The sequence below is a fragment of the Hetaerina americana genome, unplaced genomic scaffold (assembly GCF_022747635.1).
Source record: "Hetaerina americana unplaced genomic scaffold, ioHetAmer1.1.p SCAF_5, whole genome shotgun sequence".
Taxonomy (NCBI): Eukaryota; Metazoa; Arthropoda; class Insecta; order Odonata; family Calopterygidae; genus Hetaerina; species Hetaerina americana.
The window spans coordinates 58,895,931-58,923,627 of NW_027287095.1; the positions used below are offsets into that span (position 1 = coordinate 58,895,931).

The 27,697-nt window shown below is 39.8% G+C and overlaps 1 protein-coding gene across 1 annotated transcript; it reads left to right on the forward strand.

Annotated features, from left to right (window-relative positions):
- LOC139694226 (hemocyte protein-glutamine gamma-glutamyltransferase-like) lies at nucleotides 1-27,697 on the forward strand. Its single transcript, XM_071592670.1, has 15 exons — nucleotides 1-242; nucleotides 4,806-5,050; nucleotides 7,640-7,894; nucleotides 9,634-9,770; nucleotides 11,492-11,729; nucleotides 13,347-13,576; nucleotides 14,452-14,629; nucleotides 16,995-17,240; nucleotides 20,301-20,469; nucleotides 21,277-21,374; nucleotides 21,526-21,695; nucleotides 22,686-22,809; nucleotides 24,151-24,314; nucleotides 26,169-26,308; nucleotides 26,599-27,697. The coding sequence occupies exons 2-15, from the start codon at nucleotides 4,852-4,854 to the stop codon at nucleotides 26,738-26,740; spliced, it is 2,490 nt and encodes an 829-aa protein (XP_071448771.1). The 5' UTR covers nucleotides 1-242; nucleotides 4,806-4,851; the 3' UTR covers nucleotides 26,741-27,697.

The following is a 27,697-nucleotide window of genomic DNA, read 5'->3' on the forward strand; positions in this document are numbered from 1 at the left end:
ATGAACTCCACAGTCGGCTGCAGTCCGACTCACTCTGCAGGGGTACCCTTTACTAGTGCGTCCCGTCTTCTGTGGGAAGGAAGGAGGAAGAAGTTTTCACCCTTTTCCATCACTCGGGGAGAGTCCTCCTTTGAATTGGGAAGTGTGTGTGAGAGGGAGAGAGAAGCGTCCCGAAAGATCTTCCCTGAATTGGAGCCGGATCATCCGTCCTCTTACGGCGACGTTTCCGGCCACAGCTCCACGTAAGTGTTCGCTTCCTCCCGATCCTGTTGACCTGTAGCTGTGCATCGCGGGTTTAGGGCAGACTTTAGAATACACGCGGCTTCAGAGTTTGGGGAAAATTATATTGTTTGGGTCCAGCCTTTTTTTATTGCCCTCAATGCATTGCTTTCTTTGTAATGAAAACCAGGAAGAAGTTGGTTGGTCTCAAAATCATCACGTCAAATTTCAATATCGATCATCACGGGCTATAAATCGACAGACGAAATGTATTATTGCAGCACTCCAGGGAAAAGTATAAATAGTATGATAAAACTCCAGTGCTATGGAAAAATTAAACAGAAATATTTTGACGCCTTACGTGTTATACGCTAATTTTATACATTCTTAATACGAATCCGAAGTGTAAAACTTGACGTCACTTACTGAATGAGAAGAAATGAAAGCGAAATTTAAACCGGAGAAAAAAACTCATCCAGCCAGAACTACGGGACTGGTTTCAGCTGGAGTTTTCAGAGATCTATAACCCCTTTATGATTTGCGGAAAACCCTTGATGAACTAATGAGAACAATGTTTTGATATTGCGATATCTAGGACTGCTTATGCTATATCCAAGGGCTAGGGAAGAAAAACGACCAAGATCCAATTTTTTTATTCGTTTTAAAAAATGTAGTCTAAAGGGAATGCCATAAAATTTCATGTCTTTCTCCTACCAGTCACTCATGAAGGAGCTACACTTGGAAGGATAATGCGAAAAAATGGGAACGCCCCTTAAAGAAAATACAAACTACCATTCACACAGAATTTTTTCGGTTTTAGGCTCAGTGTAAAAGTCAAATGTTAGATTGTGACGCGAAAATTACTCACACTCGTTAATTTCTTCGTTTCAGCCGTGTCCTTGAATATTCCCTTCGAGTGTGCCTAATGTATGAATTATTTCATGCATTCTTATGTTGAGGCTTCATCTTGAGAGTCTCGTCGACCATGTTAACCCATGAATACTATATCGGTCCACCCCTCCCCCTCACAGGTCATATAGGCTCTTCCCTGATGTGTCTGTTTGGTGAATCGACTCCAATCTATTCTCTCAACATGATCCAAGCCAGCGTAACACACTTCTTTCATGCTTTTCCATTAGTGGAGTAGCCTATCCACATTCCCTCACAACGCGCTCATTCTTCCACCAATCCCTTTTATGTTTACCACGAACATTCCTCAGATATCTCATACCCAACTCATTTAGTTTTCATTTACGCTTGCCTTGCATACATAAGTTTCGCTTCCATGCAATAATGTGGGGAGGAGTACACTTTTATACGCTCAAAAAATAACTGGGAAATATTTTATAACTTTTTCTTCTTCTTAATCAATGGCATTAAAGTTAAATATCATCACTCCACATTCCACTGAACCTTATCAAGAGCTTCGTCAATTCAAAGAATAAAAAATGGCCCTGGTTTCCTACATCGAGAGTGGTGTTCCTCATTAAGAGAGGAAAAATGAGGATTGCATTTATGTGTAAGATCTCAAATATAATGTATTACCAAGGGCAAGAATTTTTATTCTATGAACTTTGAGTGAAATGAAATCAGTAGCTTAAGTACAATAGAAGTCTGCTGGACCTATTTTATAGGAAATTATCAATCTGAAGGAATGGCCAAAAATGGAAACACTGCAATAATAATTATACGAATAAAGTAATAAAACTTAATACAGCCATTTCTGTACGAAGTTGTAAGTATTATATAATTAACCTACGAAAACATCATTACAGTATTATCTCTCATATCATCTTAATGACCATTGAAGTTTCCGAAACACTGTAACAACTTTAACTAAAATTAAGTAATATCCGTGACTACTTGTTTCAGCAGTTTTTATGTTTTTTATATAAGAATACAACTATTAATCATGGTGGACAGGAAATCATCATGATACATTTATCGGTATCCTAATTCCTCGACTTTATTTTTGAAAATGTCACATTCCGTTATTGTCATACACTATATATGCAGAATTCTTTGCCAGTATCAACATAACTAATGAAAATCATAACATAGATCGTGATTATTTGATCCAATATGTTCAAGGGTATCCGGGAATAATATAAATTACCATATCCATCCAACGCAAGTCTTCAAATTCTTCCAGCCCGTTTAAGAGATTCAGAGAAAGTGAACTTTAATATACTGTCGTTGATACCTCGTTTACTTTTAGAAGTAATTGTCGTTTACGGCTTTATGGAATGAAATCAACTCAGATGGGAAAAAGTTTAAGAATGTCATTCTATGTCTCATTAGCCGAGTGCAATTTCTCATTATTGAACTTTCAATTCAATCATTAAGGACTGAAATGTAGAGTAAAACTCGAATGTAGCCGGAGATTATATACGTGTCGAGACTATCAACCATGAAAATTTGAAATGTTCAATTAGATTAGCCTAAATAAATTATCCGAGCCAGCGAAATCAAAGCAAACGAACGAAAGAAACTCCATTAAGAACGATTGCCGCTTAAATGAGGCGAATGACACAGAACGGGCAAAGTATTCAGACACGTACATTTTTACACATTTGCAAATGAACTAGATGTAAATGGACTGCGTCAAATTGAATCATGGCTCGTTGGTTACGCTCTGAACGCTGGTATTGCACTTCCTTCGCCGGGGCATGACTCAAACGCGTGGAAAATGTTCTCATATCCCCGCCCGTATGCGGGTCTATTTCGGCCCGTCCACTTACAAGCTCTTCCCCTCCAGTGAAAAATGGACGAGAACGGCTCTGCGTGCGTATGTGCGACTCGGAGAAATCTCCTTATCACCTTGACTGCAAAGTGCTCCGCGAAAACACGTGCCTGGGGAGAAGTCTGCTAGGGCACACTGAATAAGAATTGTGGGGGTCCCATTGAGAGTATTTATTCAACGATTGAATCTTTCAGCTCCTGAAGAAAATATTATTAATCAACAAATTGATTATTTTTATTCAACAATGGTTATCGCTTTAAAGGCATCCGATTCCATTGAGTGGACCGGGTTGATCCCGATCCCTATTTGGGTGCTTTATAGAGAGCTCTTCAAGTTGAGTACACCGTCCTTCGGAAGGGACCTTCAAATTGTGCCACCTCATTGGCCCCATTCATTAAGAGTGGGATGATTCCGACGCTGAATTTCCCTCAATTCCCTGAACATTATACCCCTACCAAATTACCTATCTATCTTTTCACTTGCACAAACGATCGTAGCTGTCAGTCGCCTCCACGAAAAACTACTACTACAGGCCCATTGTGGTCGATTTTAACAGAAAATTAATTTGTACATCGCTAAGATGATCAGGAGTTCCCGTTTTATTTTGCTGTAATAACAGATAAAATTAACTTTTAATGTTTACATTTGTTTTTGTTTTTCACATTATAATCTAAGTCATCGCTTTGGTAAAAGAAAGTTTTCTCAAGTTTAAAGCCAGATATAGCTTCGTGAATAGGGGAATTATTAACACGTGGATGTGCACATGACAGTGGGGTTGCTACTTTGAAGCTAATTAATAATTCATAATGAAATGAAATTATTTGTTAATAATATGACAGTAAAATGTTGTAAAACACCCGGAGGAAGTTTGGCAACTTTCATCACTGAGAAAAAATTGCAAAGTTTCTTTTAAAGTAAAATAATCTACGTTATATCAATTACGTGAATAATTACAACAGACACCTGATTAACTCAAGACTTGTTCTCCGATACAATTATCCTCGCTCAGTGCTGAACAATCCCTAAGATTTCCTCCTGAAAACATTTTCATGTACTCGTACCAAAGAATCGTGTTACTTTGGTCGCTAGTGCGCTAGCATTACGTGGCTAGGATCCAAGTTCGAGCATTGTCATTGGTGGATTTCGTATTGACGTTCCAACTTCCGCTTAGGCTCCGAATGTAGACCATTTCAACGATCAGTATATCTAATAGGACACAAACTGTGTGACCTGTGGGCGTTTTTCATTTCCGGCATAAGTCAATGCAGAACTCGCAAGGTTTTCTCTCCGCACTCCCTTCCATTCATTTAATTTCCTTCCACTCTTGGCAATCACTCTCCCATTCCTAATGGTATCAATGAAATCGGTCGCCTCCACGAATAAATAGTATTGTTCGCCAATATCCGCTAATGTAATACATCGTGGAATATTTCCATTTTGCAATTGAGAAAGGACGACGTAATTAAAAGCTATTTCTATTTTATTCACGGCGATACATTTCTACTAACCCTTAGCTTCAGTTATTATGTTAGTTTTGCAATATTACGATGACGGAATCCTAGAAGCGCGTTGTGGTAAATATATATAAATACTGGAAAATCACATTGCCATTTATCATTTAAGAAATATTTCCTTGTTTTCGCAAATTTCGAAACTTCCCCGGTTCAGTCCATGCTCACGACTCTCCGTTTTTGTTGACTAGACTTATAAGGGAAGGAAACCCGAGTTCACTGACGTCATTAGCCGTATATTAACAGTGGGCATTGCCTGAGAATCATCTTTGCAGTTCATAACGCGCGTCGCTCTTCACTTCATCCGGCAATTCTCTGCTTTCTTCAAACAGAACCCAAGAGGCCACTCCTCCGACATAGCAGAGAGAACATCGTACAATGTCGTGCCCATCCGTGCACTCAGCATCCATGGGCCTCCCAAGCGGATTCCGCCGGGAGGCCTCCAGCGCCGGCCGGGACCCCATCTGGACTAGTCCCCGCTACTACAACTACGTTCGGGATATGATGAGCAGATTCTCGAGGGAGCTGAAGCTTCGCCGCCTCCTGGAGTCCGAGGCCAACCCGGACAGGAACCCAGGTGAGTCGCACTCAATGAGCCCTGCAATGATCCAATAACCTTTCCCTCCTTTTCTCGTAGCACGTGGTAAATGATGCGGGGTGAAATTTTTTAATATCTATTTTAATTATCGCCATCACCAGTGGTCATCGACAGCGTGGTGGTTTTATGGGTTTATGGGTCTTGGCCACTGATCTTAGGGTTCCTTGTCCTGATCCCGGTGATACGTAGGGATGCCCTAGGCCGAACCCAAGCCGTGTGATTTTTCGGGTACCGTAACTTGATGAGAATCCATGGGTGGGGGATGGAACCGACCCGGATCACATTAACTTCTAAATTTCACACGGTTAATTGTGAACAGGGATTTCTCCTCGCCGATGAAGCCATTCTTCGGTGCGAATAACTGCAATATTAGTGATCCTCATTACTCATATTGGTTGACGCAGTTCACCGCTCAATTCAGTTATAACCTTTTTCTGTCCTTGTTACATTTACTTCATCGTCCAGGATGTCTCATGTACTTATTCTTATCCTCCTCTTTGGCCTTTTAATGGTTCTCCTCCTTTATGCTTCCATTCACAACTGCAGACACATTCAGCTCGCTCTCCTTCCTGAAAATTCATCCTTAATGTTAACCAGCTCTTTTTATCGACCAATATTTGAAAAAAAACTTGTCTTTTATAACGGAAAACGTTTAAGAAACAAAATCTTTCGAGCAAGGGCGAATTGCGTTTGACCCTCCGATGGACTTCGGCTTTGAAAAAGGCGGGGAGAAATTTCAACGTTTCGATGACCCATGGATCTATGCTGTCAATTTCAATCATGATTGCTCCTGGAGGAGTCACCCAGGTCAATCCTATGTCTTATAATTATAGAGATGTTTTTTTAAAGTGATTTCTTTAGGCTGAAGAGTATGTTGACCCTCAAAGCATTAAAGTTTGGCGGGTTGCATACCATGTGATTATTAAGGCGCTTGGGGAACCCATACAATTTATGTAACGAATTATCATTTGACAGTTTCATTATTAATGTTTTGATCGCGACATTTTGTGCGATGCATTGAAACCTGTGTGTTTTATCAAATGATTCAAGCGACTAAGAGTCTTGTGAAACGTCTAAACTGTGAAAACTAACATTCCTTCGGCAGTTATTCTGGGACGCTGGTCACCGCAAAGACTCGAACTCGGGCCCTTATCATATGAATTTGGCGACAATAAATTCCCCGCCAGAAATATTCTCCATTAATATTCGTGTGGGATGATATGATCTATCACACGGTAAATACGGTCTCATCTACCAGATGAAATTGTTTTTTTTTGGTGCTACTCTTCTCACTGTGTTCATTTAACATAATGATTCCACGTAATGTATCTCAAGCGAGGCAATTCCTTGAAGAAAGTACACTCTCAGGGTAATCAGAAGATAGTGAGCTCGAATCCCCACTATGGTGTAGACGTCGCGTCGTGATGTATGGTTTTAAACTCTTCCTGTGACGTCAAATTCCCTCTTTCTTTTTCTCTCACGCTTCCCCGAGGGGTAATTTAATATGTAAGTTCTTGTATGGGCCTCTAATTCATTGAAGGAAAGCCGTGATATCGTCATAACCTTGTATCTACCCTCAGCAAATAGACTATATGTACTTCCTATGTGTAAAATGGGGCGTTGGGACCGAAGGCACGATTCTCCTGCACCAGATCAACGTCCCTCCGTACTGCGAACTTCTCCTTATTAGATATTAATACGAAAGCCTCTCCATGCACGGGGAGTTTATTCTCCTCCCGGGATCGTCATTTACTGCAACGCATGACTTAGCACGAAGTAAGTTCTATACTGATACCCATCAAACAAGCCATGCTTGGTTCATCAGATTTCCAGATTCACAATCGCGGTTAAAGTAAAATGGAAAGTTTTGATTGGATTTATCGAATAAAGTAGGGGAAAATATCTGAAAAATGACGTCAGTCAAATCAATGCTCGAGGAATGCTGCTGGTCTAGCGAGTGCAAGCCGTTTTCTGACAAAATCACCAACCTGGAGTTGGACACCCATTTTCATTCTTTAGCACAAAACAGTCACCAGCTTGTAGCAACTTCAATTTAAGGTGGGAGTAACTACACGGTGAAACATTTCTCCGTTTTATGAAAGTCCCTTTAAAGTTTACTCTTTCGCTTTCTTTCGCGCTAACTGACAGCGTTAGAAACCTACAGTACACACCTACGAATGAGAGGTTTCGACATTATCCTCGACCAATCTCTCATTCAAGGAAAGTATGACGCCGTCATGAAAATACATCACCTCACTTTACAGTTAAGGGGAATAAAGTCATAATCGTGGCGATAAACCAATTAGTTGGCTCTTGGTTGGTGAGGATAGTGTTCACAATGATTTTAGCCAGGAGGTGTGCGAAATTCACGTATTCAAGGAGGGGGCACAGTTCCTCTTCATTCAACTTCCCAAGAAGTTCTATCAACTTCAAATGTGATTTTCTTGAGGCATCGACTGGAGTTTGAACCCGGGACCCTCCGTTCAGAATTCCACCTATAGAACTATACTGCTATGTATGTAAATAACGGCTTGGAAACTTGAAATAACGTATTTTTATTGTTTGCAGTCCCGCAAGACCTTCAGCCTCTGACGGTCGAGGTGACCGAGTTCTACATCCGCCAGAATGCGTCCGCCCACCACACGGAGGCCTACGAGCTCACGTCCATCTGCCCAGGGGGAGGAGGCGACGGCTCAGGCCAGACCGGCAACTCCCTGCGGGGCACCCCCGTCCTCCGCCGCGGCGCCGACTTCTTCTTCGCCGTCCGCTTCGACCGTCCCCCTGAGTACAAGAAGGACGCCATCCGACTCATCTTTTCCTTCGGTGAGTGAACGGGGGTTATTGCCGCCTCGGAACCGACCGCCTCCAAGGAAGGAGTGTTTTAACCCATGCATGCCTGCAACCCTAATTGAGTCTAGTGCAATCTACGAGTGGGTGTCGACAACACCTCGACAGTGACGGGATACTCCTGATTGAAAATCAGTTTTCAGCTCTCTTTTCGATGACAGCCCCGTTCTGATGATTCTCCTGGCTTATCTAAATTTTTTTTCGTGTCATCTTTTAAATTAAGTAACACTGCGGTAATCCAAAACCTACTCGCTGTCTCCCGGGAAATATTTTTCCGTAGTTAAATATTTTCGAACATTTTCTATCATTGGGATGGCTCACCATTTCCTTAGCTATTACTTTAAAATCTATGTATTTCACTAAATCATTACAGTCACATCCGTGTCACGGGTCCTTTTTTCAAAGATAAATAATGATTATTTCCTAAAAGAATATGTAATTTATTAAGTATAATAGGAAAAACACATGTTAAAAAATAATTAAACGGAAAGGAAACGAAGTGTGTGTAGACGACACAAGAGGAAAGGACAGTAGGAAAGCAATCATGCAACGTCATAATGGATAGGCCCACTGCGTTTCGTGGCACGCATAGCCAGAAGAAAGAGACGAGCCACATTGGCCAAATACACATTCAAACACGAAAACCCACCATATGGCAAAATAAATATTCATTCACATGGAAATAGGTATAAGTAAAAGCGATAGGAACACATATAAAGGACGAACACAGGAGAGGTGGGGAAGGCCTACTGTCCTTTCCTCTTGTGCCGCCTACTTCTCCTTTGGTAGGTGAAACAGCTCCCTAAAGCCATCTCTAGGCTAATGGATCGGGGCCCTTGGTTGCATAAACCCCCCGCAGATTACACAACACGGTCAAAGTAGTAGGGATGTGAGGAGAAGAATTGTGCTAGGAAAAGAGTCTTTTATAAGGAGGAGAGAGTCGATGACAGGGACGTTGAGTAAGGATGTTAAGAAAAGACTCGTAAAAACTTTGATACGGAGCGTAGCTATGTACGGTGCGGAAACGTGGTCATTGAAGCAGGAGGATAGACGTAGACTGGAGGCTTTTGAAATGTGGGTGTGGAGAAGAATGGAGAAGGTGAAATGGACAGAGAGGAAAACAAATGAGGAAGTACTTGGTATGGTGGGCGAAGAGAGGGGTTTGTTGGGAGAAATCCTAAAGAGGCAGGGAAGGAACAGGATAGGGATGTTGGACGGGAGGAAGGGAGGAGAGAAGTACACAGATGAAGAGGAACTTGTTATAGCGTAGGATGCTGGATTGTTTTTTGTTAGGAGTCACAATATATTTATTTGGTAGTTGTATCCATCCAAAAACCTACCTTAACCGGTAGATTACCTTTTAATATAATATGTATTATATATATATATATATATATATATATATATATATATATATATATATATAATATATAAGTGCACATGCTATGACCTCTATTAATATTTCGATTATTTATATGAGATTATGGGTGTCATATCAATGGGGATTCTCATGATAATTAAGTTGTCTAGTCATCTTGTAATTAAACTGATGTAGGTTTATAACCACCTCCGACCTGTTTGTATTGCATTGAATTCTTTCAGATATTTAATGATTACTATGGTGGAGTTGATACATTTTTTTACGGATTAATCGCTACACATCCATGTGACCCAACTCACCTTACGGTGAATGTGCTGTTTGAACCCTTCGACAGGGCCCAACCCCGTGTCCACCAAGGGCACTCGAGCCGTTCTCCCGATCCCCCTGGAGCAGAGATCCAACGGCGGCTGCAAGAAGGACGTGTGGGAGGCAAACGTGCAGCGGAAGGAAGGGAAGACCCTCATCCTCGAGGTGGGTACGCCGATGAACGTTTAAGGATACCTGCTCTGGATGGAGTTAATGCCTTCGTCATAGAGTAACTCCGTTCACTTCTCAAATAATTATTTAAAAAAATAGAATGAAAATCGTCTTTGCTTATAAAATATGCCTGTTGTATTTGATTTTATATTAAATGACCTTTTGAAGGAAAAAAGTCGCCATACTAGCGGGAGAAACGTTTTTGGGTCTGTGCTGACGTTCTTCTATGCCACCATTATTACGTAGCTCTCCCCCACGCCAATACTAGAGTTTTTCAACCTTCATTTACTCAATAATTACGCAACACTTACTCACGAATTCATATTTTTCACAAGTTTAAATCACTGTAGCCAGTGGTACAGTCAACCATGTGTCCTTATATAAGCATTGGAGCAAGAAGTTGCCTGTTTTTGTTATTTATGTAAGGTGCTACTCGGTTAAAATTCAATTTATTTTTATGTGACACCACTTTTTCTATAAACCCTTCATAACCCATCGTAAAATTTTACAGTTTTCCGTACGCTTCTCTCCGATGTAGCGGTGGCGTATACATTTAAAGTCCCTAAAGACCCATCCATGTGCAAAGAAACAAGTTCCTAGAGAGATTATTTTAATTAGATCAAATATTCCGTCCGGGTCCTAGATCTTTTCTTCCGACATTCCCTTAGTAATCGTTCAGAAATGAGCCCAGTTGGATCGACTTTTATGTGCATATTAATTTCGTTCAAATTTAACATTTATGTTCACATATCGTAGTATTGAATACTGAGGGCATTATTAAGCTAAGGCGTAGATTTAAACCATTGAATTTTCAGACTGATTTTTGTGAAACATTGTTTCTGCCATACTTTGCCGAAATAGTGTGTACAATTAAAAACCAAATCCCCTGAGCTCTTTCAACTATTAAGCTGGAATTCTGGATTTTGAGTTTTGAATTTAAATGCTAATGCTCGTGTTTGAGTGAAAGAAATTCTTAAAATTAGTTTATTGACGGATTTACCCTAATAGTTAAAGTACCTTGTATGAAGTGCTCATTTTGCACAGAACAAAATAAATGCTATATTATTGCAATAAGATTGTGCTCCAGGTATTTTTGTTAAACAAAGCGTGATTTATTGGTGTATACATTTTCTACTTCCTCCCTTCCGCTCTTTGCATCTAGAGTTTAAATTAAAAATTATAAACCAAACTTCGCACCGCGAAAAAAATATTCTTCTACCTCCATTACCACATTAATATTGATGTAAACTCATTAGAGATGATTTCCCTACATTTTCGTTTATTGCGAAGTCCACAGAGAGCAAACAAGTTTTTCTTAAATTATAATTTTCAAATAGCACGTCTCATTAATTTTTAGTCATACATTAGCAGACGTCTCGACACTTTCCTTTTGGAGTTCATAGGTGGAATCAATTAAGTGTGCTACGAAAGGGAAAGGCCGTGAGCGCATTGTTATTCTTTGCCCCTTTTAATTTATTAATAACATACTCCAGTCCAGCTAAGCTGAAAGAAAAAAATCAGTTTAATCAACAATCCGAATAACCCACTCCACTTTAAGTCCTCTCATCCCTTGGGAGCAGAAAATCATGAGCCATCAGGTTTGAACGCTCAGAATATTCGGTTCAGTTTAAAACTCTCAGTGGTGCTCCGGAAACAAATTCGACAATGGGCTGGATACATTCCGCTCGTGTTGACCTACCTCTTGGGGTCCGCAGGTTCACATCCCGAGCACGGCGCCCGTGGGCATTTGGCGCTGCACCGTGGAGAGCGAGCGCGGAAGTTCCCGGGCGGTGGGTGCGGCTGCGGGCGCGGACGGAGGGCGGGGAGCACGGAGGAGGCGTGGGGAGGGGGAGGAAGGAGCCGAAGGCGACGGAGGGCCGCCCCCGCAGCTCGCCAGGAGGGAGTACAAGTGCGACACGGACATTTACATCCTCTTCAACCCCTGGTGTAAAGGTGAGTGGTCCAATGGTCCGTTCAATACTTCCCGAATTTATGCCACGATAGTTCATGCATAATTCGCAGACAGAGTTGTAATGTTTTAATCATTTTAAGCCCTGGGTTTTGGATAGGCTTTCTATCTTGGATGAAAAACAATGATTTCGCAATGATCAAGATGATTGTGAGTCATTATATGAAGAGCACAATGTATATTGCCACTGTTCTTGATTTTCGTACAACAAGTTTCAACGCTTAGTCGTCATCATCAGGTACCTGATCCAGGTCAAAATGAATTGTCTTGCTCTTCAACAATCCCTATGGAAAATTCGATTTATTAATGACAACAATTTCGAATATTTCACGTTTTTGATAAATATTATTTACCAAATTTGAAAAATTATTATTTACTACTAGTAGGTACCAACTTATAGAAAAATTAAAAGTTTCCCTTAAATGTAATCCTCGTATGAATTCTGTGGTTTTCGACTCAACTTGATGGACTTTGTGATGAAAAGTGAATAATAACAACTTAATAAGTTCCACTGTTTTTTTATTTAAAAAATGACCGGTTTCGTCGAATAATCGACATCATCAGGTAAAATACGTGTACAGGACTTTTTGACGTTTATGGCGGGAGGGGTTTTGGGTGGAGGGGAGGTGTGGTGTTGGGGGAAGGGGGTTGGAAGAACTTGGGAGAAAGTCAAAAAGTCCTGTATATTGTACCTGATGATGTCGAATATTCGACGGAACCGGTCGTTTTTTAAAATAAAAATCAGTGGAACTTAAAAAGATATAATTATTCACTTTTTAATCCACGTATGATTAACTACCATAAAGTATGTATCGAGCATTATGCTCGTAAATTCAAAATTAAATTCACCGTTAATGACATTTCTCTCTAAAAGCAAATGAAAACGAATAAACGTTCTTGACACTAATTAAAACATTATTCGAAGCTCTTTTTTTTAAATAGCACCAAATCTGACAACCATAATTTTGCTTGACTAAAAAATGTGCGAGGATCTACATGGAGATACAATTAAGTGGAAATTCGGATTGAATATTTTATTTTTTTTCAGAATTTCTTGAAATCCTTTTTTCGTCAGTATACACCCAATCATACATTTATTCATTATTTATTGTTTGCAGTAGATTTCTGAAAGTAGAATATTTTTTTGAAAAAGCTTCCAATCGAACACAATATTGCTGTCTTCAGTTAATAATGGCTTTAATAGTCACATAAACGCAATGCGTGCTCTATTTCGCAAAAGAATTAAATGTGAAAAATTCTTATAATTAATGGACATTTGAAAATTAATCATCCCTTTGCCAATATGATTACTTTTCCACCATTACACTTGACGCCCATTTGGAATATACTGGCTCAGTGAGTCGGATTGTGATAAATGTGCTCTCATTAGCGAATCATTTATTATTTTCCATTTCGAGCGAGCTTGTTATAGGTATGTTCTGTTGTAACATTCTAGTGGGTATTAAAAACAAAACATGCCATGTGTGGTTACATTTTGACTCGGTCTCCCTTGGATGGATACCTTGATTCCTGTTCCGTTTATCTCTTTCCGATTGTCTTCCCTGACCTAACGTCCTCCTTGTGTCCTCCACTCTTCCCAGAGGATGGCGTGTACATGGAGGAAGAGGCGGATCGCAAGGAGTACGTGGAGAACGAGCACGGGAAGGTTTGGGTGGGCGGTTCATACCGCCAGCCGGTTGGACGCCGCTGGGTGTACGGCCAGTTCGAGGACGTGGTCCTGCCCGCCACTGCTTGTCTCCTCGAGCTCTCCCGCCTGAGGCACGAGGAGCGAGGCGACCCCGTTAAAGTTTCCCGGGCTTTGTCTGCCGTGGTCAGTGCTCTCTTTTTGTTACTCTTTCAAATTTGGCTATAAGGGACTCAGTCGTTTCATTTTTCGTCGTTGCCCTTTGTCGTTTGCCCTCGACAAAGTCGCCTTTCCCAAGTCCATCCTTTTTGTTGTCCTTGCGTCTGAGTTCACGATGCATCAAAGGATGAGGAAATATCATATTACTCCTATTGCGTTGATTCGATGGTCACATATGGATTCTGTTAATTAAATGTTAAAGATAAATGGAGAATAATTTCATTACTATTATTCTTGGAGGAATAATTTAATTATCATCAGCGTATACCATGTGAGATGATATATCTTTCCATTGACAACCAATAGACATTTTTGTGACTTGACATAGATATTTAAGTTTACTTTAAATTTTAGTCGCAGATGTTGTTTTAGTAGTGGGTTTTTACACTGGGAGTTATGAATGTATTAGTACAACTTGGATCAATTCAGAATTGCTTTCAATATTTCCCATTTTACATATGTAATTTAAAAATTGTGTATGTATATGTATTAATATATATGTATATATGTATGTATATATATGTATACATGTATGTGTATATATATATATATATATATATATATATATATATATATATATATATATATATATATATATATATAATTATATTCAAACACGAAAACCCAGCTGTTTCATTTGTCCGAATTGAAGCGCCGTACACTGTAAAAACATATGTACTATATATACACACATACACATATATTTTTGAGATAAAAGCGTACCTGAAAATTGTTTTCATCGCCATCTAATGAAAAATTGAGAATTTCATTAATCAGTTACGTGCTACTCTACAATTCCAAAACAAGAAATTTCATCAAACCCCATTGTCGTAATTTATTAGATTAATTCCGTTGATGACGACGGATTGCTGATGGGACGCTGGCATGGAGGATACAAGGACGGCACTGCCCCGACCGCGTGGACTGGAAGTGTTGCCATTCTGGAGGAATACCTGCGCGGAGGTGGTCGATCCGTGAGATACGGGCAATGCTGGGTGTTTTCTGCATTGACGGTGACATGTAAGTACCCAGTACCTTTTGCATCCTATCATTAAAATCTGACATGACAGGTATCCTGCAATCGGATGAAAGTGAAACATGTAAATTCGAGTTTACATTGCATTGAATTTGTCCCATTCTATCGATGCCAATTCTTAATTCTAGTACATGTATATTTATGTCAGCATGTGAAAAATTATTGCGTAAAAGTTGTTTTTTCGTATTTAAGGCAAGAGCTAGGCGATCTAGAGCGTTTGAATCAACAACTAACAAAGTATATTTGGACTTGTCTTGTGCGTATTAGCTTGCTGGGTTTTGCATTGATTTCCTCAGCCGGTATTCTGTCGCAAAGTTGCCGTTCGTGTTGTGCTTCAGGTACGTATTTAGTTAAACAGTACGAGTATATAATAATTGGAAATAGTCGAGGAAATAGATATTGAAAACAAATAAAATAAAAAAGTCTGTTTAAAAATGAAATTAGCTTCTGTAATTCAATCGTGATTAGAAAATTATGTGCTTGTTTGGAAGTGGAAATGTTACGATAGATTTACAGCGAAAAAAGTTACTGCCGCGTCATCTTTCGCAGTTTCTTAGAATTTACAGCGAAAGCTTGCTAAATTAAGAAAAACAGCCAAAACTTTTTTTCGATGATCATTATCTATTGAAATGTTCATGACAAATGAATCGGACAGAAATACATCTTTCAAATATAAATGCCTAGAAAATGATCGACTTAATTCGCATGGGAATAATGTGAGATACAGTGACTAATTAATGGTCATTCACAAGTTAACTATTTTTCTAAACAGCTCGCAGTAGTCTATATAATTTCCGTTTGGATTTTCCGATACACATGGATTTTATAGAGGAGGTAGTTGTACTAAATACTTGTCATTCCATCATCTCAGCACCAGCGTTTACGCATGTGCTGTACTGCCATGTATATGGCTGATATGCTAATTCATATCCTAATGAATCCGCGGAGGCAGAAATAAATGAAAAGAATTCGAAGAGAACAAAGTGGAAAAAACCCTTAAGCAATTTTCTATCATTTTTACCCGAAAAACACTCATTTTATCTTAATTAATAAACTAAAAAATACACAGCAAAAAATTCTTGAGAACATTTCTGAGGTTAGATAAAAAATACAAATATTCTAGATCGAAGAAATATCTTTCCAAAATTAGGAATTCTGCCATTAGACAGGCTGTATCATAATAGGAAACTATATCTATGACAAATATAAAGTACCTGATTTAAATAAAAAGGAATTACCATTAAGGGGCAACATTAAGTATATAACAAAAAAATCATACCCATCAATGTAGAAGAAAATTGGAGATTACTATACCTCTAACTTTCAATGAAATACCTAAAGATTTAAGATTATTACAGTCAGCAAATGTTGAGAAAGGGAGAATAAAAGGCTGGCTTTTATACAGAATAGATTAGGGCTTGGAACAAAACGTGACATAATATATGTAGCTTTTGCAATTGCAACAGTTTAAGCTATCATTTTTGTGAATGTGGTATCTGCTATCAAACCAAAACTGACTGAGTTAGCAGGGCCAGACTGAGTATTTAATTTATAAATTTGTAAAAACTATACTACTATTGTATATTATTAAGATCATATCACTATGGTATATGATAAAGATTGTCTGTAATTGTGCAACAATACTAAATAGCACACATTTCAATGCGTACATCAGAGAAATACATATTTATATCCAAGGTTTATTTTCCGAACCTTTTGGAGACAAATCTATGAGATATTTCATATTAGATATAGGCCTTCTCTAGAATGACCTCGCAATGACTCGCGATTTTGTTTAACCGCTGGATGAAATCTTCACTTACAATTTAGGGCGCTGTTAAAAATTATAATTTATTATAAGATTTGGTGTTTTCCCGGCACACGATTGCGGTGGAGTCTTCGCGAGTTTTCCATCGGTTCAGGGTTTCAGCTGACGACTTTCCGATGGCAAACTCCGTCATCATCCCGAGGGCGTTAATATAAATGTACATTATTATTAATGATCAGCACAAAATAATATTACGAACAATGAGTTGCTACTAATGAATTTCTTAGGTTAATTTAATCTACATGGGGAATTACTCTTAATGACCCCTAATCGGCTTTGAGTGTCTTATCCGTAAGTTTTCATTTAAATGCTTCATGTTACGGTGGTAGGGTGATAATACTCGAGATTAATCCCGAACGTAGTATTTATCATAAACACTCTTAGTCATTATTAGCCTCGACTATTGAGCTAAGCGCGCCCTATATATTTACGTTCTCATTCCTCCTGTACACTGTCATTTAAGGGCACATCACATATCGCCTATTTAATGTTCTCCTGAATTCCGACCTCCCTACTTTCAGTGTGCAGAGCCCTCGGGATACCCTGCCGCTCGGTCACCAACTACGTGTCGGCCCACGACGCCAACCAGTCGCTGACCATCGAGCGATACTTCGACCAGACGGGATGCGAGATGGACAGGAACGACAAGTGTGACTCCCTGTGGAACTTCCACGTCTGGAACGACGTGTGGATGTCGAGACCGGATCTGCCTCCAGGCTACGGCGGATGGCAGGCCATCGACGCCACGCCTCAGGAGGAGAGCGAACGTGAGTGCGTGTGTGTGTGCGATCTAAATCTAGCGATGGGGTCTTCGCCACTAGACGGATTCTCTATTACCGGTGCGGTTGCCTCGGTATGTTTTAAAGGAAGGCCGTTTAAAGACTCCTATGATTTTTATCGGGTGAAGCCGGTTCGATTCAAATGACTAGTTGGTTAATTTAAGGTTAAACCTGGTAATGAGATTATCCAGGCAGCGTACTAAGCCCGTTATGTGGTTTATCACTTGTTTACTTTAATTTTTAACGAGACCGACAAAATTTTTGTCATTCTGATTGAGTTAATACGGGTGAAAATCGTTTCAATCAAATAGTATTGCCCATATGCTTGGCCTCGAAATGTCCGTAGTATCGCATTATGATCATTTCGTATTGTGATATGATTAAAATTCTTACAATTGATCATTAGATCTCCCATAGTTTTTGTTTTTTTCATTTGAAGATTTTTCGGTGAACACCGATTCAAAAGTTGAGCAAAACAGAGAGAAAGGGCTTGTGCTAGAAAGGTGCGAATCAACATGAAGATTCACGCAATCACTGTGATAGGCATCCATGGATATACGACGGGTCAGCGCTGAATTGAAAATATTGTAAAAATGTTAATCATATGATTTTATTTACGAATACATGCCCTGCACTATTTCGGCAGCAGGAACAATAATTAAAGAGAGATATTGTGGAACAGAAAGATTCATAGATTCGGTTTTCCCTCCAGGGCAATTCCCGACTGCAGCACAGTGAGGGAGGATCACCATTATATCGCCACCTATATCCTCACTACAGACTTCTTCCTATCTTTTTCCACGACTTCGTAAAATCCCTTCCCCATGCCCTAGCAGCCGTTTGAATGATAATTTCAATGGCGAGTAACTTAACTAAGAGACGTGGTAGGCCAGTGGATGGAGAGTTGGGATACTGATCGAAGGTTCCGGGTTCGATTCCCGAACACGCATCTGGGAACCCACAGCTTTACCTAGGCTGTGACTTTTTTCGAGTACCAGATCTTCCTGGGGAACCACAGCCGGCAGAGCCGCTTCCCTGGCTCTTAAAACCCGTTTTCTCAGTGAGCTCCAACCGCACCTATCAAACCAACCGTCGGGCTGATAACTGTGGTTATTACGAGGGTCATCCGGAAAGTAGTACCCGTTCGTGCCGCATGAAGTGCTGACGACGCGAGTAGCCGCTGGACGAGGTCAGATAGCTTCAGTGGCTTGTCTGCCTTCTCTGAGCCAAGTTGCGTGACGCTAGCATTGCCTGTGTTGTTTCTGTGATTGTTTACAATGTTTAAAAAAATTGAGAACGCCGCCAGTTGTGAAGTGAGGGCAGTGATTAAATTCCTCAATGCAAGAAACGTTCGCCCATGTGATATTCATCGCCAATTAAAGGAGGTGTATGGAGACAATGTAATGGACGAGTCGTCTGTTCGGCGGTGGTGTCGCAACTTCAACATGGGGAGGGGGAACACACACGACGATGAGCGTTCGGGGAGACCGTCTGTCATTACAGACCAACTGGTGAGCTCAGTTGACGAATTCGTGAGGAACGATCGGCGCGTCACAATTGATGACATCTGTGAGCATTTTCCCAATGTTTCTCGAACAATTGTTCATGAAATTGTTAAACACCATCTGCATTATGCAAAAATTTGTGCAAGATGGGTCCCTCGCGTATCTCAATGAGCTGGCGGCGAAGGACTATGCAGCAGGAATACAGAAACTTGTCACACGTTATGACAAATGCCTTAATTTGCTTGGAGATTATGTTGAGAAGTAGTTTAAAGTATCCTCTTTCAAATAAAATTTTTTATGTTTGTTAATATTTACTTTTGTGTCTTTATTTCACGAACGGGTACTACTTTCCGGATGACCCTCGTATTTTATTTATTATCAATATCATAATGTATCATTTAAGGTAGGTTTTTGATGGACCCAAGCTACCAAACGGTACAGCGACAATTTCCTTGTCTCTCTTAAATAAACACAACCCGACATCCTAATCTACGTACTACAAACACGCTCTTCATCTCCGTATTCATTCTTCCTCCCATCATTCCGTTCAACACCCCTGCCCTATTCCTGACCCTTTCTCGTTCGTCTAACAATCTCCTCTCTATCAGAGTCTTCAGCATCCTATTGCCAATCAAAACGCTTCCTCGCTTGTTTTCCTTTCAATCCACTCCACCTTTTTCCCAACCTTAACTCTGGTTATCTATCTGTTGAAGATAATTTGATAGATACACGCTACCTAAAAGCCTCTACGTATTAAATGTTTCGTGGGCTTCCTCTTTCTCTACTCTATATTATTTTTTCTTCAGTACTTAATTCTACCTGTCTGCCTATATGGCTTCCAAAACGTTATTTTTCTTTCTCTACCCCGCTGACCTAACATTATCTTTCTTTGGTGGCCTTCAGAACTCGACCATCTCTCAATATTTGCGCCTCATCTCTTCTACCATATTATTTTAAAACTCCTATTTGTTCAACTTGTTTTCTGAAATCTTCTCCATATCTACATTTCTAAAGCCTCCAATTTACACTCATTATCTTGGCTCAAATGGCCGTTTTATGTCCATACTCCGTTACGTTCCATATTAAAATCTCTACTTATCTTTTCTTTGCCTCTTTACATAGCGTACCCCTCGTCAGTCTCCTTCTCTTTGCCAATGCCAAATTTATCTCCAAACCAAGTACCCTTCTACTATCCCTACTACTACGACTATTTTCCTCCTAAATACTACCTATGTACATGCATAAGTGAAACGGTCCACCTTCTCGAGTTTATTCCCTCCCAATTTAACTGGGTGATGAGGTTCTACGTGATGAGGTTCTTAAGTAATGATATTTTCAAGAAGTAGGATGGCTGAGGAAGGTATTGTACGTATAGAGTGTAGACATGTACGATTGTAAAACTTGGGTTTCAGTTTCATCGGCTGGACCGTAGAAGTGCTCGGAAAGTTAGACAAAAAAAACGATGGAGTTTCGCATCGTACATTTTTTAATCTTCATTATGAAAAGTAATTCTTCAGCGTGGAAATTCCCTCCACCTTTCCAGAGATGATGCAGTGCGGCCCAGCGCCCCTCGTCGCCGTGCGTAACGGACAGGTTGGCTTCGCCTACGACACGGCCTTCGTGTTCGCCGAAGTGAACGCGGACATCCTCCATTTCCAGGAGGACCCAGACTCCGCGTGGGGCTTCACTCGCCTCAAAGTGGACCAATATCAGTTGAGTTGGGCTTGAAATGCGTGGTTGGAATATGGACTATTCGGCGCCTTCGCAGGTCCAAATATGGTCTTGCCTCGACACTCGCTAATTGTTTATATTTTACATTAGATTTTCCGATTGTTTGGCAATTATGATTAACTTTTACTTGATGAATCTTCTGATTGTCATCGGTTTTACCCCGGTGAAAGATTATTCTTATGGCCATCTACGTGTCAGTTGATTTACCCTTAATAAAACTCAGGGATTCTGATAAGAAGTTATGTAAATTTTACTTCAATAGATGGAATAGAGTTAAATATTTGATTCGAGTACAGAGTCTAAAAACATCTACACATTACTTCACATGAAAACAAACGACCTAGGCTAGCATACTGTAGGTCATATTTTACACTGCATGCGGTATACTCTAAGGGCACATGTAATCAATGAATGCGCTCTATCTTAAATATTGTTAAAAGACATAATAACATATAAAGTTATAATTTTTTTGGACAGTAGGCTTGTGAAAATCAAACTAGAATGGTTAACTTAGCTTACTACAGTATCTAATCACAGATGGGAACCAAGATTATGATTATTAATCTAAACAAAAAAATGTAAATGATACTGTTTCGTTGTCTAATCGACTGATAGAAATCTGACCTTGGAATTATGGCACCAATAAAAAAGAGATAAGAAAATTTGCTAGGGCGCTGAGTATCAAGTGATTATAGGGAGTCAATACGAACATGAAGTTCCTTTTACCCTTGCGAAATGACATAATATTTACTGTACTAATGCTCATGTTATATTTTCATCGCATGCAGCGTCGGACGCAGAGTTGTCACGAAGAATCCTAAACTTGACGACGAATTTGGCGACAATGATTTGGAGGACATCACTGACCAGTACAAAAATCCCGAAGGTAAGCCATTCCTTTGAAATTTCTGACATGAGCGCTTAATATCCCTGAGGTTATGACACCTTTTTTCCCCTTTGTCGCTACATAGAAGAATCCGCCGCTGAAAGACTTTCGCGTGTGGGTTGAGGTATATTTGTGTTTATCCTCTCTGCAGGATCCATGAGTGAGCGCCTGGCTACATACAGTGCCCTGAGATCCGCTGGATCCGCTCAGGGTTATTATGGCTACCCTGAAGACGCACTACCAGAAGATGTGTCTTTCTCCTTGGAGGAACTTGACAGTGTCCCATACGGAGAAAGCTTCAGCGTCAAAGTCAAGATTCAGGTAAGACGTCAGTTTGAACATTTTCATCAATATTAAATCGACACGAGGATTTCTCCGCGCCATTTTTGGGCATGGTTGCAAAAATCCTTTGTTTTACCCTAATTACTTAAATGAAAATCGTTACTTTAATGAATTAATCATTATTGCTGATTTACGTACAATAATGGGCGTAGATGCATTTCATATTCATTCACAATCAATGTTGAAGACTGTCAATTAGTTAATTCAAAGACTGTCACCGATTTTGTGGAGTACTATTAGTGGCCCAATCATTATCATAATTATGGATAGTAAAGTAGCGATTTACATTTTTGAAGCCAAGACCTGTTGAAAACCTGTTTTCTACAGTCAACTGAATAAAATGGGGCGCGGGTTTTTCCACCGGGGCGAGCTTAAGCTGTTGGAACGGGAAACTGTTAGAACTAGCTAAAACATTATTTTATTCTGATCCCTTATTGTTTGTGGGAAAAATGACATCTTAAATCTATCTGTTCTGTACTTAATCTGTCAAATTTTATTGGCATCATCTGTCCTACCATATTATGAAGGGGGTAATAACACATTTTCAAAATCATTGCCAAAGAGACATTCTTCCTAGTTATGCAAGAGATTTAATCTGTAGTTTAGTCTTCCCACCGCGAGTGATTCTCCACTTAGATCCTCTAATAAATTTGATACGTCACTCAGTTTGTCCTAACAACGTTTCACAAATCTAGCTACTCTACTCTGCACACGATCCGATTCGGCAATCAATCCAACTTCGTGAAGATCCCATATACTTACAGCATATTCTAAATGAGACCTAACCAGCGAAATATAACATTTCCTATTTTCCATTTCATAACATAGTCGGATGACTATGTTATGTGCGTTGTCGATTCTTCGTCCTTCCCTCCAGATTCATACCTGCCGACTTGCGATGAGAAATGTTGCACTCGGAACCATGCGTTGGAAAGCCGTGCGTATGAGTGTTTCCCTCTCCACTTGCAGAACAAGTCGAGCGAGAAGAGAACTATCCATGCAGTGCTGTCCGTTCACGCGGTCCGGTACACCGGAGCCCTGGCCCACCGCATCAAGAGCTCCAGCGTCGAGTTCGAGATACAGCCGTACTCAGGTGAGCGTACGGCGACTAGCTGTTGCAGGGCATTCTCACGCGTGCCCCGGGGAGAGTGGTGATCTCACGTCCGCTGTGGGAGACCGAAACTTCTGTATGCTCCGAAGCATGGATGAATGTACCCGTGTGCCAAAAGAATGACCTGTGGTATTCATGTGCTTAACAAATTGGGATAGATGTACTTTTACATGAAATACACGTCATTATTCCTTGTATATTTACTGAAAATAATCAAAATAGAGAGAGAGATGATATAAGAAAATAGTCTGGCCGTATTTCTGCGTGTGATACAAGTAATTTGAGTTTCTCAATAGCAAAAACACGTGTCTTCAATCTTAATTCTTCCAAGAATTATCTCCCCAAAATCATTCATGTATACCGATGTGCTATATTATTTTTTCATTTGCCAAAATTAAAGCAAAACTTTGTTCAATGTTCAAATCCATGTATATCTTCTGACAACCTCAAATTCATCCAAGTTCTATGACTTTTTTTGGACACTGCAGTTTTATTAATAAATACAAGGCTTTGGGTAGAGGTCAAGAACTGGACCCTTAGGACCTGCGCCACACAGCACAGGCCTTAGGATGTGTTCGGTGAACTCCATTTAGTGTGAAGACTGTGGCCAGGAATCAGTAGTGGTGCGAGGGAAAAAGATGTCATACACTAATCAAACTCTGTTATAACAGGGCTTCGGAAGGTGAATAAAAGGGCTTCGACAGGAGATTGGAGATACTTAGTCTTGCGGGTTCGAAAAGCGTCTCTTTAAGTTTTTCGGCGAATCTTGTGGGTTAATCTTATTTCTCGATTCCTTCCCTGTTCCCCAGTATTCTTTTCCTCAATCTACTTATCCTGAACTCAAGCAGTCTTTCAACTTTCCTGATTGCGTCCCAATAACCCTCGATAATAGGTGTAAAATTAAATTATAATCTGAGTGGCCAAAAACCCTGTTCTATTGACACTAATGTTACTGAATCACATCCATTATTTCATTAGCATTCGCCGGCCAATTTAAAATAAAATTGAGTACCGTATCGGGAATCGGGTGTATATGACACCGGTTATTCGTCCATTGCACAACCAATGGAAGTAATGAGAAGCCAACTATGGACCATAGAGATTTCAAGAAACAAGTGATCCATAAAGGACGTTCAAAAACGCAAGACTTATAAAATTTTTTCATAAACGTCCGGCTAGAAAATGTTTTTTTTGATTTCTTCAAAATTCCAATAATACACGCACAAATGGTCCACATTTTCTTAAACTCGGAATTCTATTATTCTTGGTTCATTTCCCTTTTTTTAGTGAATGATTCCAATTTCTAACTTTTTTCTCCCAAAGACGAGACAATGGTACTCCGGGTTGCCCCTAAGGAGTACCTGAACCGCGTGGACCGCGACCACTGCCTCCTCAAGATGAACGCCATCGCCCACGTGACGCAGACGAAGCAGTCTTGGAGCGAGGAGGACGACTTCTGCCTCAGGAAGCCCCGATTCAACGTGCAGGTAATCAAGGCCCGATAGGCTCCCAAGTACGCGTGTGAAGGTGGGGCTCGGGTTAAAAAGCAACGGAAGTACGAAGTAATTCAACTTCACCGCTCCGTGAAATTTAAATTTTCTGGAAATGCGAGCCAAGTCAATATTGAAATTATTTCACAAAAGTGCATTGGGGAAACATACCTTTAAAAACGATGACAAACTCTCCGTTTGTATTGAGATCAAAAACAGATTTATTGTTTAAAACCTTAAAGCTTTGATATAAATGTATCGCACTATTGTAATGGAACACCTAAACATTTATAAGAAGCGAGTTTCATACGAAATAACATCCTAAACACAGTTTAAATAGAAGAGGGCGCAAATTTTTTAATCAATTAAGTTTTCTGAAAGAGATCCGTTGATGATAAAGTAATTTAGCTTTTTGCGACAGGATCGGAATAAACTTATATTTCGGATTTATTTTAAATTTTACCTTCCGTATAGCTAATGATTCCTTCATCCGGAAGAAAGGAGGCAGTGATTTATTTACTATTGTGACATTTTTCAGCGTTGCAATTTCACCTTGATAGGAGAGTGAATGGAATCAATGGTCGTCAATTGTAATACCCTAGACACTACCTTAGACATAATGGAAGCTCGTTATATTATTTGTGGCATATTGCGACGCCAGAATATGAGTAGGAAAACGATAGATTCAGAGCTTTCTAGTAATTCCCTCTTTCGTCATGCTTGAGTAACTTTCATTAGCGAGTAATTATCTAGAGGCATACGTACTTGATGGTGTGATTACCATTGTTCAGTGGCCGATATGTGCGACCGCGCAGGTAATTGTCAAGGACTTTGGTTACGACGTCTAAGATGCTAGAGTAAACATTTAACTTATTTTTTTGGCGATAAACCCTGGTACATACGAGTACAAACCCGGTACTCGTATTAAAATCCACGGGTCTGTATACTCCTCGATTTCAAAGCCGGATTATTGGCTGGGGAATCCGCATCTATATCTGTGAACCTGAAATAATGCACCTGGGCTCTTAATAATCAATTCACTTGGGTTTTAAAAACATAATTTCGGTAGCACTAGAACAATTAATGCTTTCCACAGTAATTTGATCAAAACTATAATTTCTCGGCACAAAAATTTATCACAAATGCGGAGAGGGTTGGCCATTAATTATACCTCCAATAACCTTCCCCCATCATACAGTTTTCATGTTTTGACAGATGCTTTCGTTCAAAAATAAATAAGGGGAGATGAGTAGTGAATAGAGAGGGTGTTTGCTGTTGCCTCAGACGCTCCCTTTTACTGCCTCTGTGCACTCCAGCGCGAGACAAATTAAAACGTGACAGAATTTCTATTTGGGTAGATTCAATTGTCTGACCTCCCAGTTTCAGTAATCGATATGAAAGTCGTTGACAGAATTAATCCTTTCCTTATTTTTAATGATTGACCGCATCGACGCTTTTCTTGTCCCGGAAGCACAGCACGAACTGAACAGGAAACTTGAAGTGAAGGAAAATGGATGGAAAAAATTAATGCGAAACGAGGTCGCAACAATTAATGAACGCAAAAGTTGGCGCTGGCGTGACGTGGCTAAATCTATAACCTAAAAAGGATTACGAACGAGCGATAACTTAAAATTTTAATGGAGGCAAACAGATAACTAGATATTTGTTTGAATAAAGCAGACAATATACATTTTTATCTTTAACATTAAGGTTACAGTTTTGGCAAGTATGCTCACCGTTTTAATTTAGTGAAGGCATCAATGTTAACGCATTTGGGTAAAGCGCCAATCAGACAATTTTATTAATTTATTTTTGTGGTTTAATTCCCATTTATTACTCCCTTTTTTGCAGGTAACTGGGACGCCAAGGGTTGGCGTCGAGTGCACCGTCGTCCTCTCCTTCCAGAACCCTTTGACTGACACCCCGCTGACCAACTGCACCCTGAGCGTCGAGGGTCCGGGTCTTCAGAGACCCAGGATATCAAGGCAGAGGTGACCAATTGAATCAAGTGATCTGACAAAAATCCGAATTGGATTAGTTTGTTTTATTAACAAGTTGTCTGGAAAGTAGAGCCAGATTCTTGCAGAAAAGGCTGATATGTCAAATACGATTAAAAATTACTTGTTTGTCAGATTTTATCCCGCGCCAATTTTTTAAATGATAGCCATGGCCATGAAAAATCAGCTGTCTAAAATCTTTAATAAGGATACTGTCTACAATTGTATTATGTATGCATAATATTTTGTTTGAAATTTCTTCTCATTTTGTTATCCATTGACAGAGACGTCAAGCCGGGAGAGTTGGTGACGTTCACGGAGAGATTCTTCCCGCGTAAGAGCGGGCAGAGGAAGATCGTGGCCACCTTCGACTCGAAACAACTGACGGAGATCAATGGATCAACCACCATCACCGTGTCCGATTGAGTTCCTAGCGGGAAGACAAAGCGGCGCCGACAGGCCACCCGGCGGCCCGAATGGTTGACGCACCTCCTGAGGGAAAGTGCGAGCACTGACACGCTGGCAAAAAAATAAGTCGCTCACCCACGCCTGCCGCCGATTGCACACGGCACAGAAATGCTTCACGAAACACCCAATGAATGGTGTTTCCCATGCGAGTAGAGAATGGTATTAAAATAAGTATTCTCTTTGTTCCGATTAGTGGAAATCTTGCTTGATCGCCTCAATAAGGTTGTTAGAACTGAGCTAATGATAGTAGAAACATATTTGAATTTACGTTGGTCTTATTTTATCAAAGGGCTGAATTTAAATGTCATTATAATTAGGTTTACCGTAAAATAATTAGGAGTTAATATAAGTTTATTTGCTGAAGATGATTTGATTAATCTCAGTGTTTGCCTGAATGTTTGCTCACTCACGTATTGTGTTTTTATTTTGTTTTGAAATTTAATTAATCACGCACAAACACTCACAAATGATCAGTTTCCACAATTAATACAATCACGCAACTGTGCAACACCTCTCTTGAAGGAATGTTTTGTTTTAGTTTAAAAACAGTGACTCAATAGCCCTCTAGGTTCTGCGCATCACGCCCAAACCTAGGATAATTCAGTTAATTAAAGTATAATGTTTTATTACGCATTTGTGTTCATTTTTCAGCTATCTTAATTTTTGGCCTCATCGTTGCAATAAAGGCATAACAGATACGCTAAGTAAACGCTGTAGAATAATGTTGATTATAGTAGTTAGGGTTTATCCGAAAATAAGGGGATTAAAGGTAAGTTTACAAGCATATAATTTTTAAAAATAAATTACTCCATTTAATTTACTAGTTGAATTTTGTAATTCTCTGAATATCTGTATCTAGTTATTCATTTGTTCTCTTTGTAAGAAGTTGAATAATAAAAAGAAGTATTGAATGCA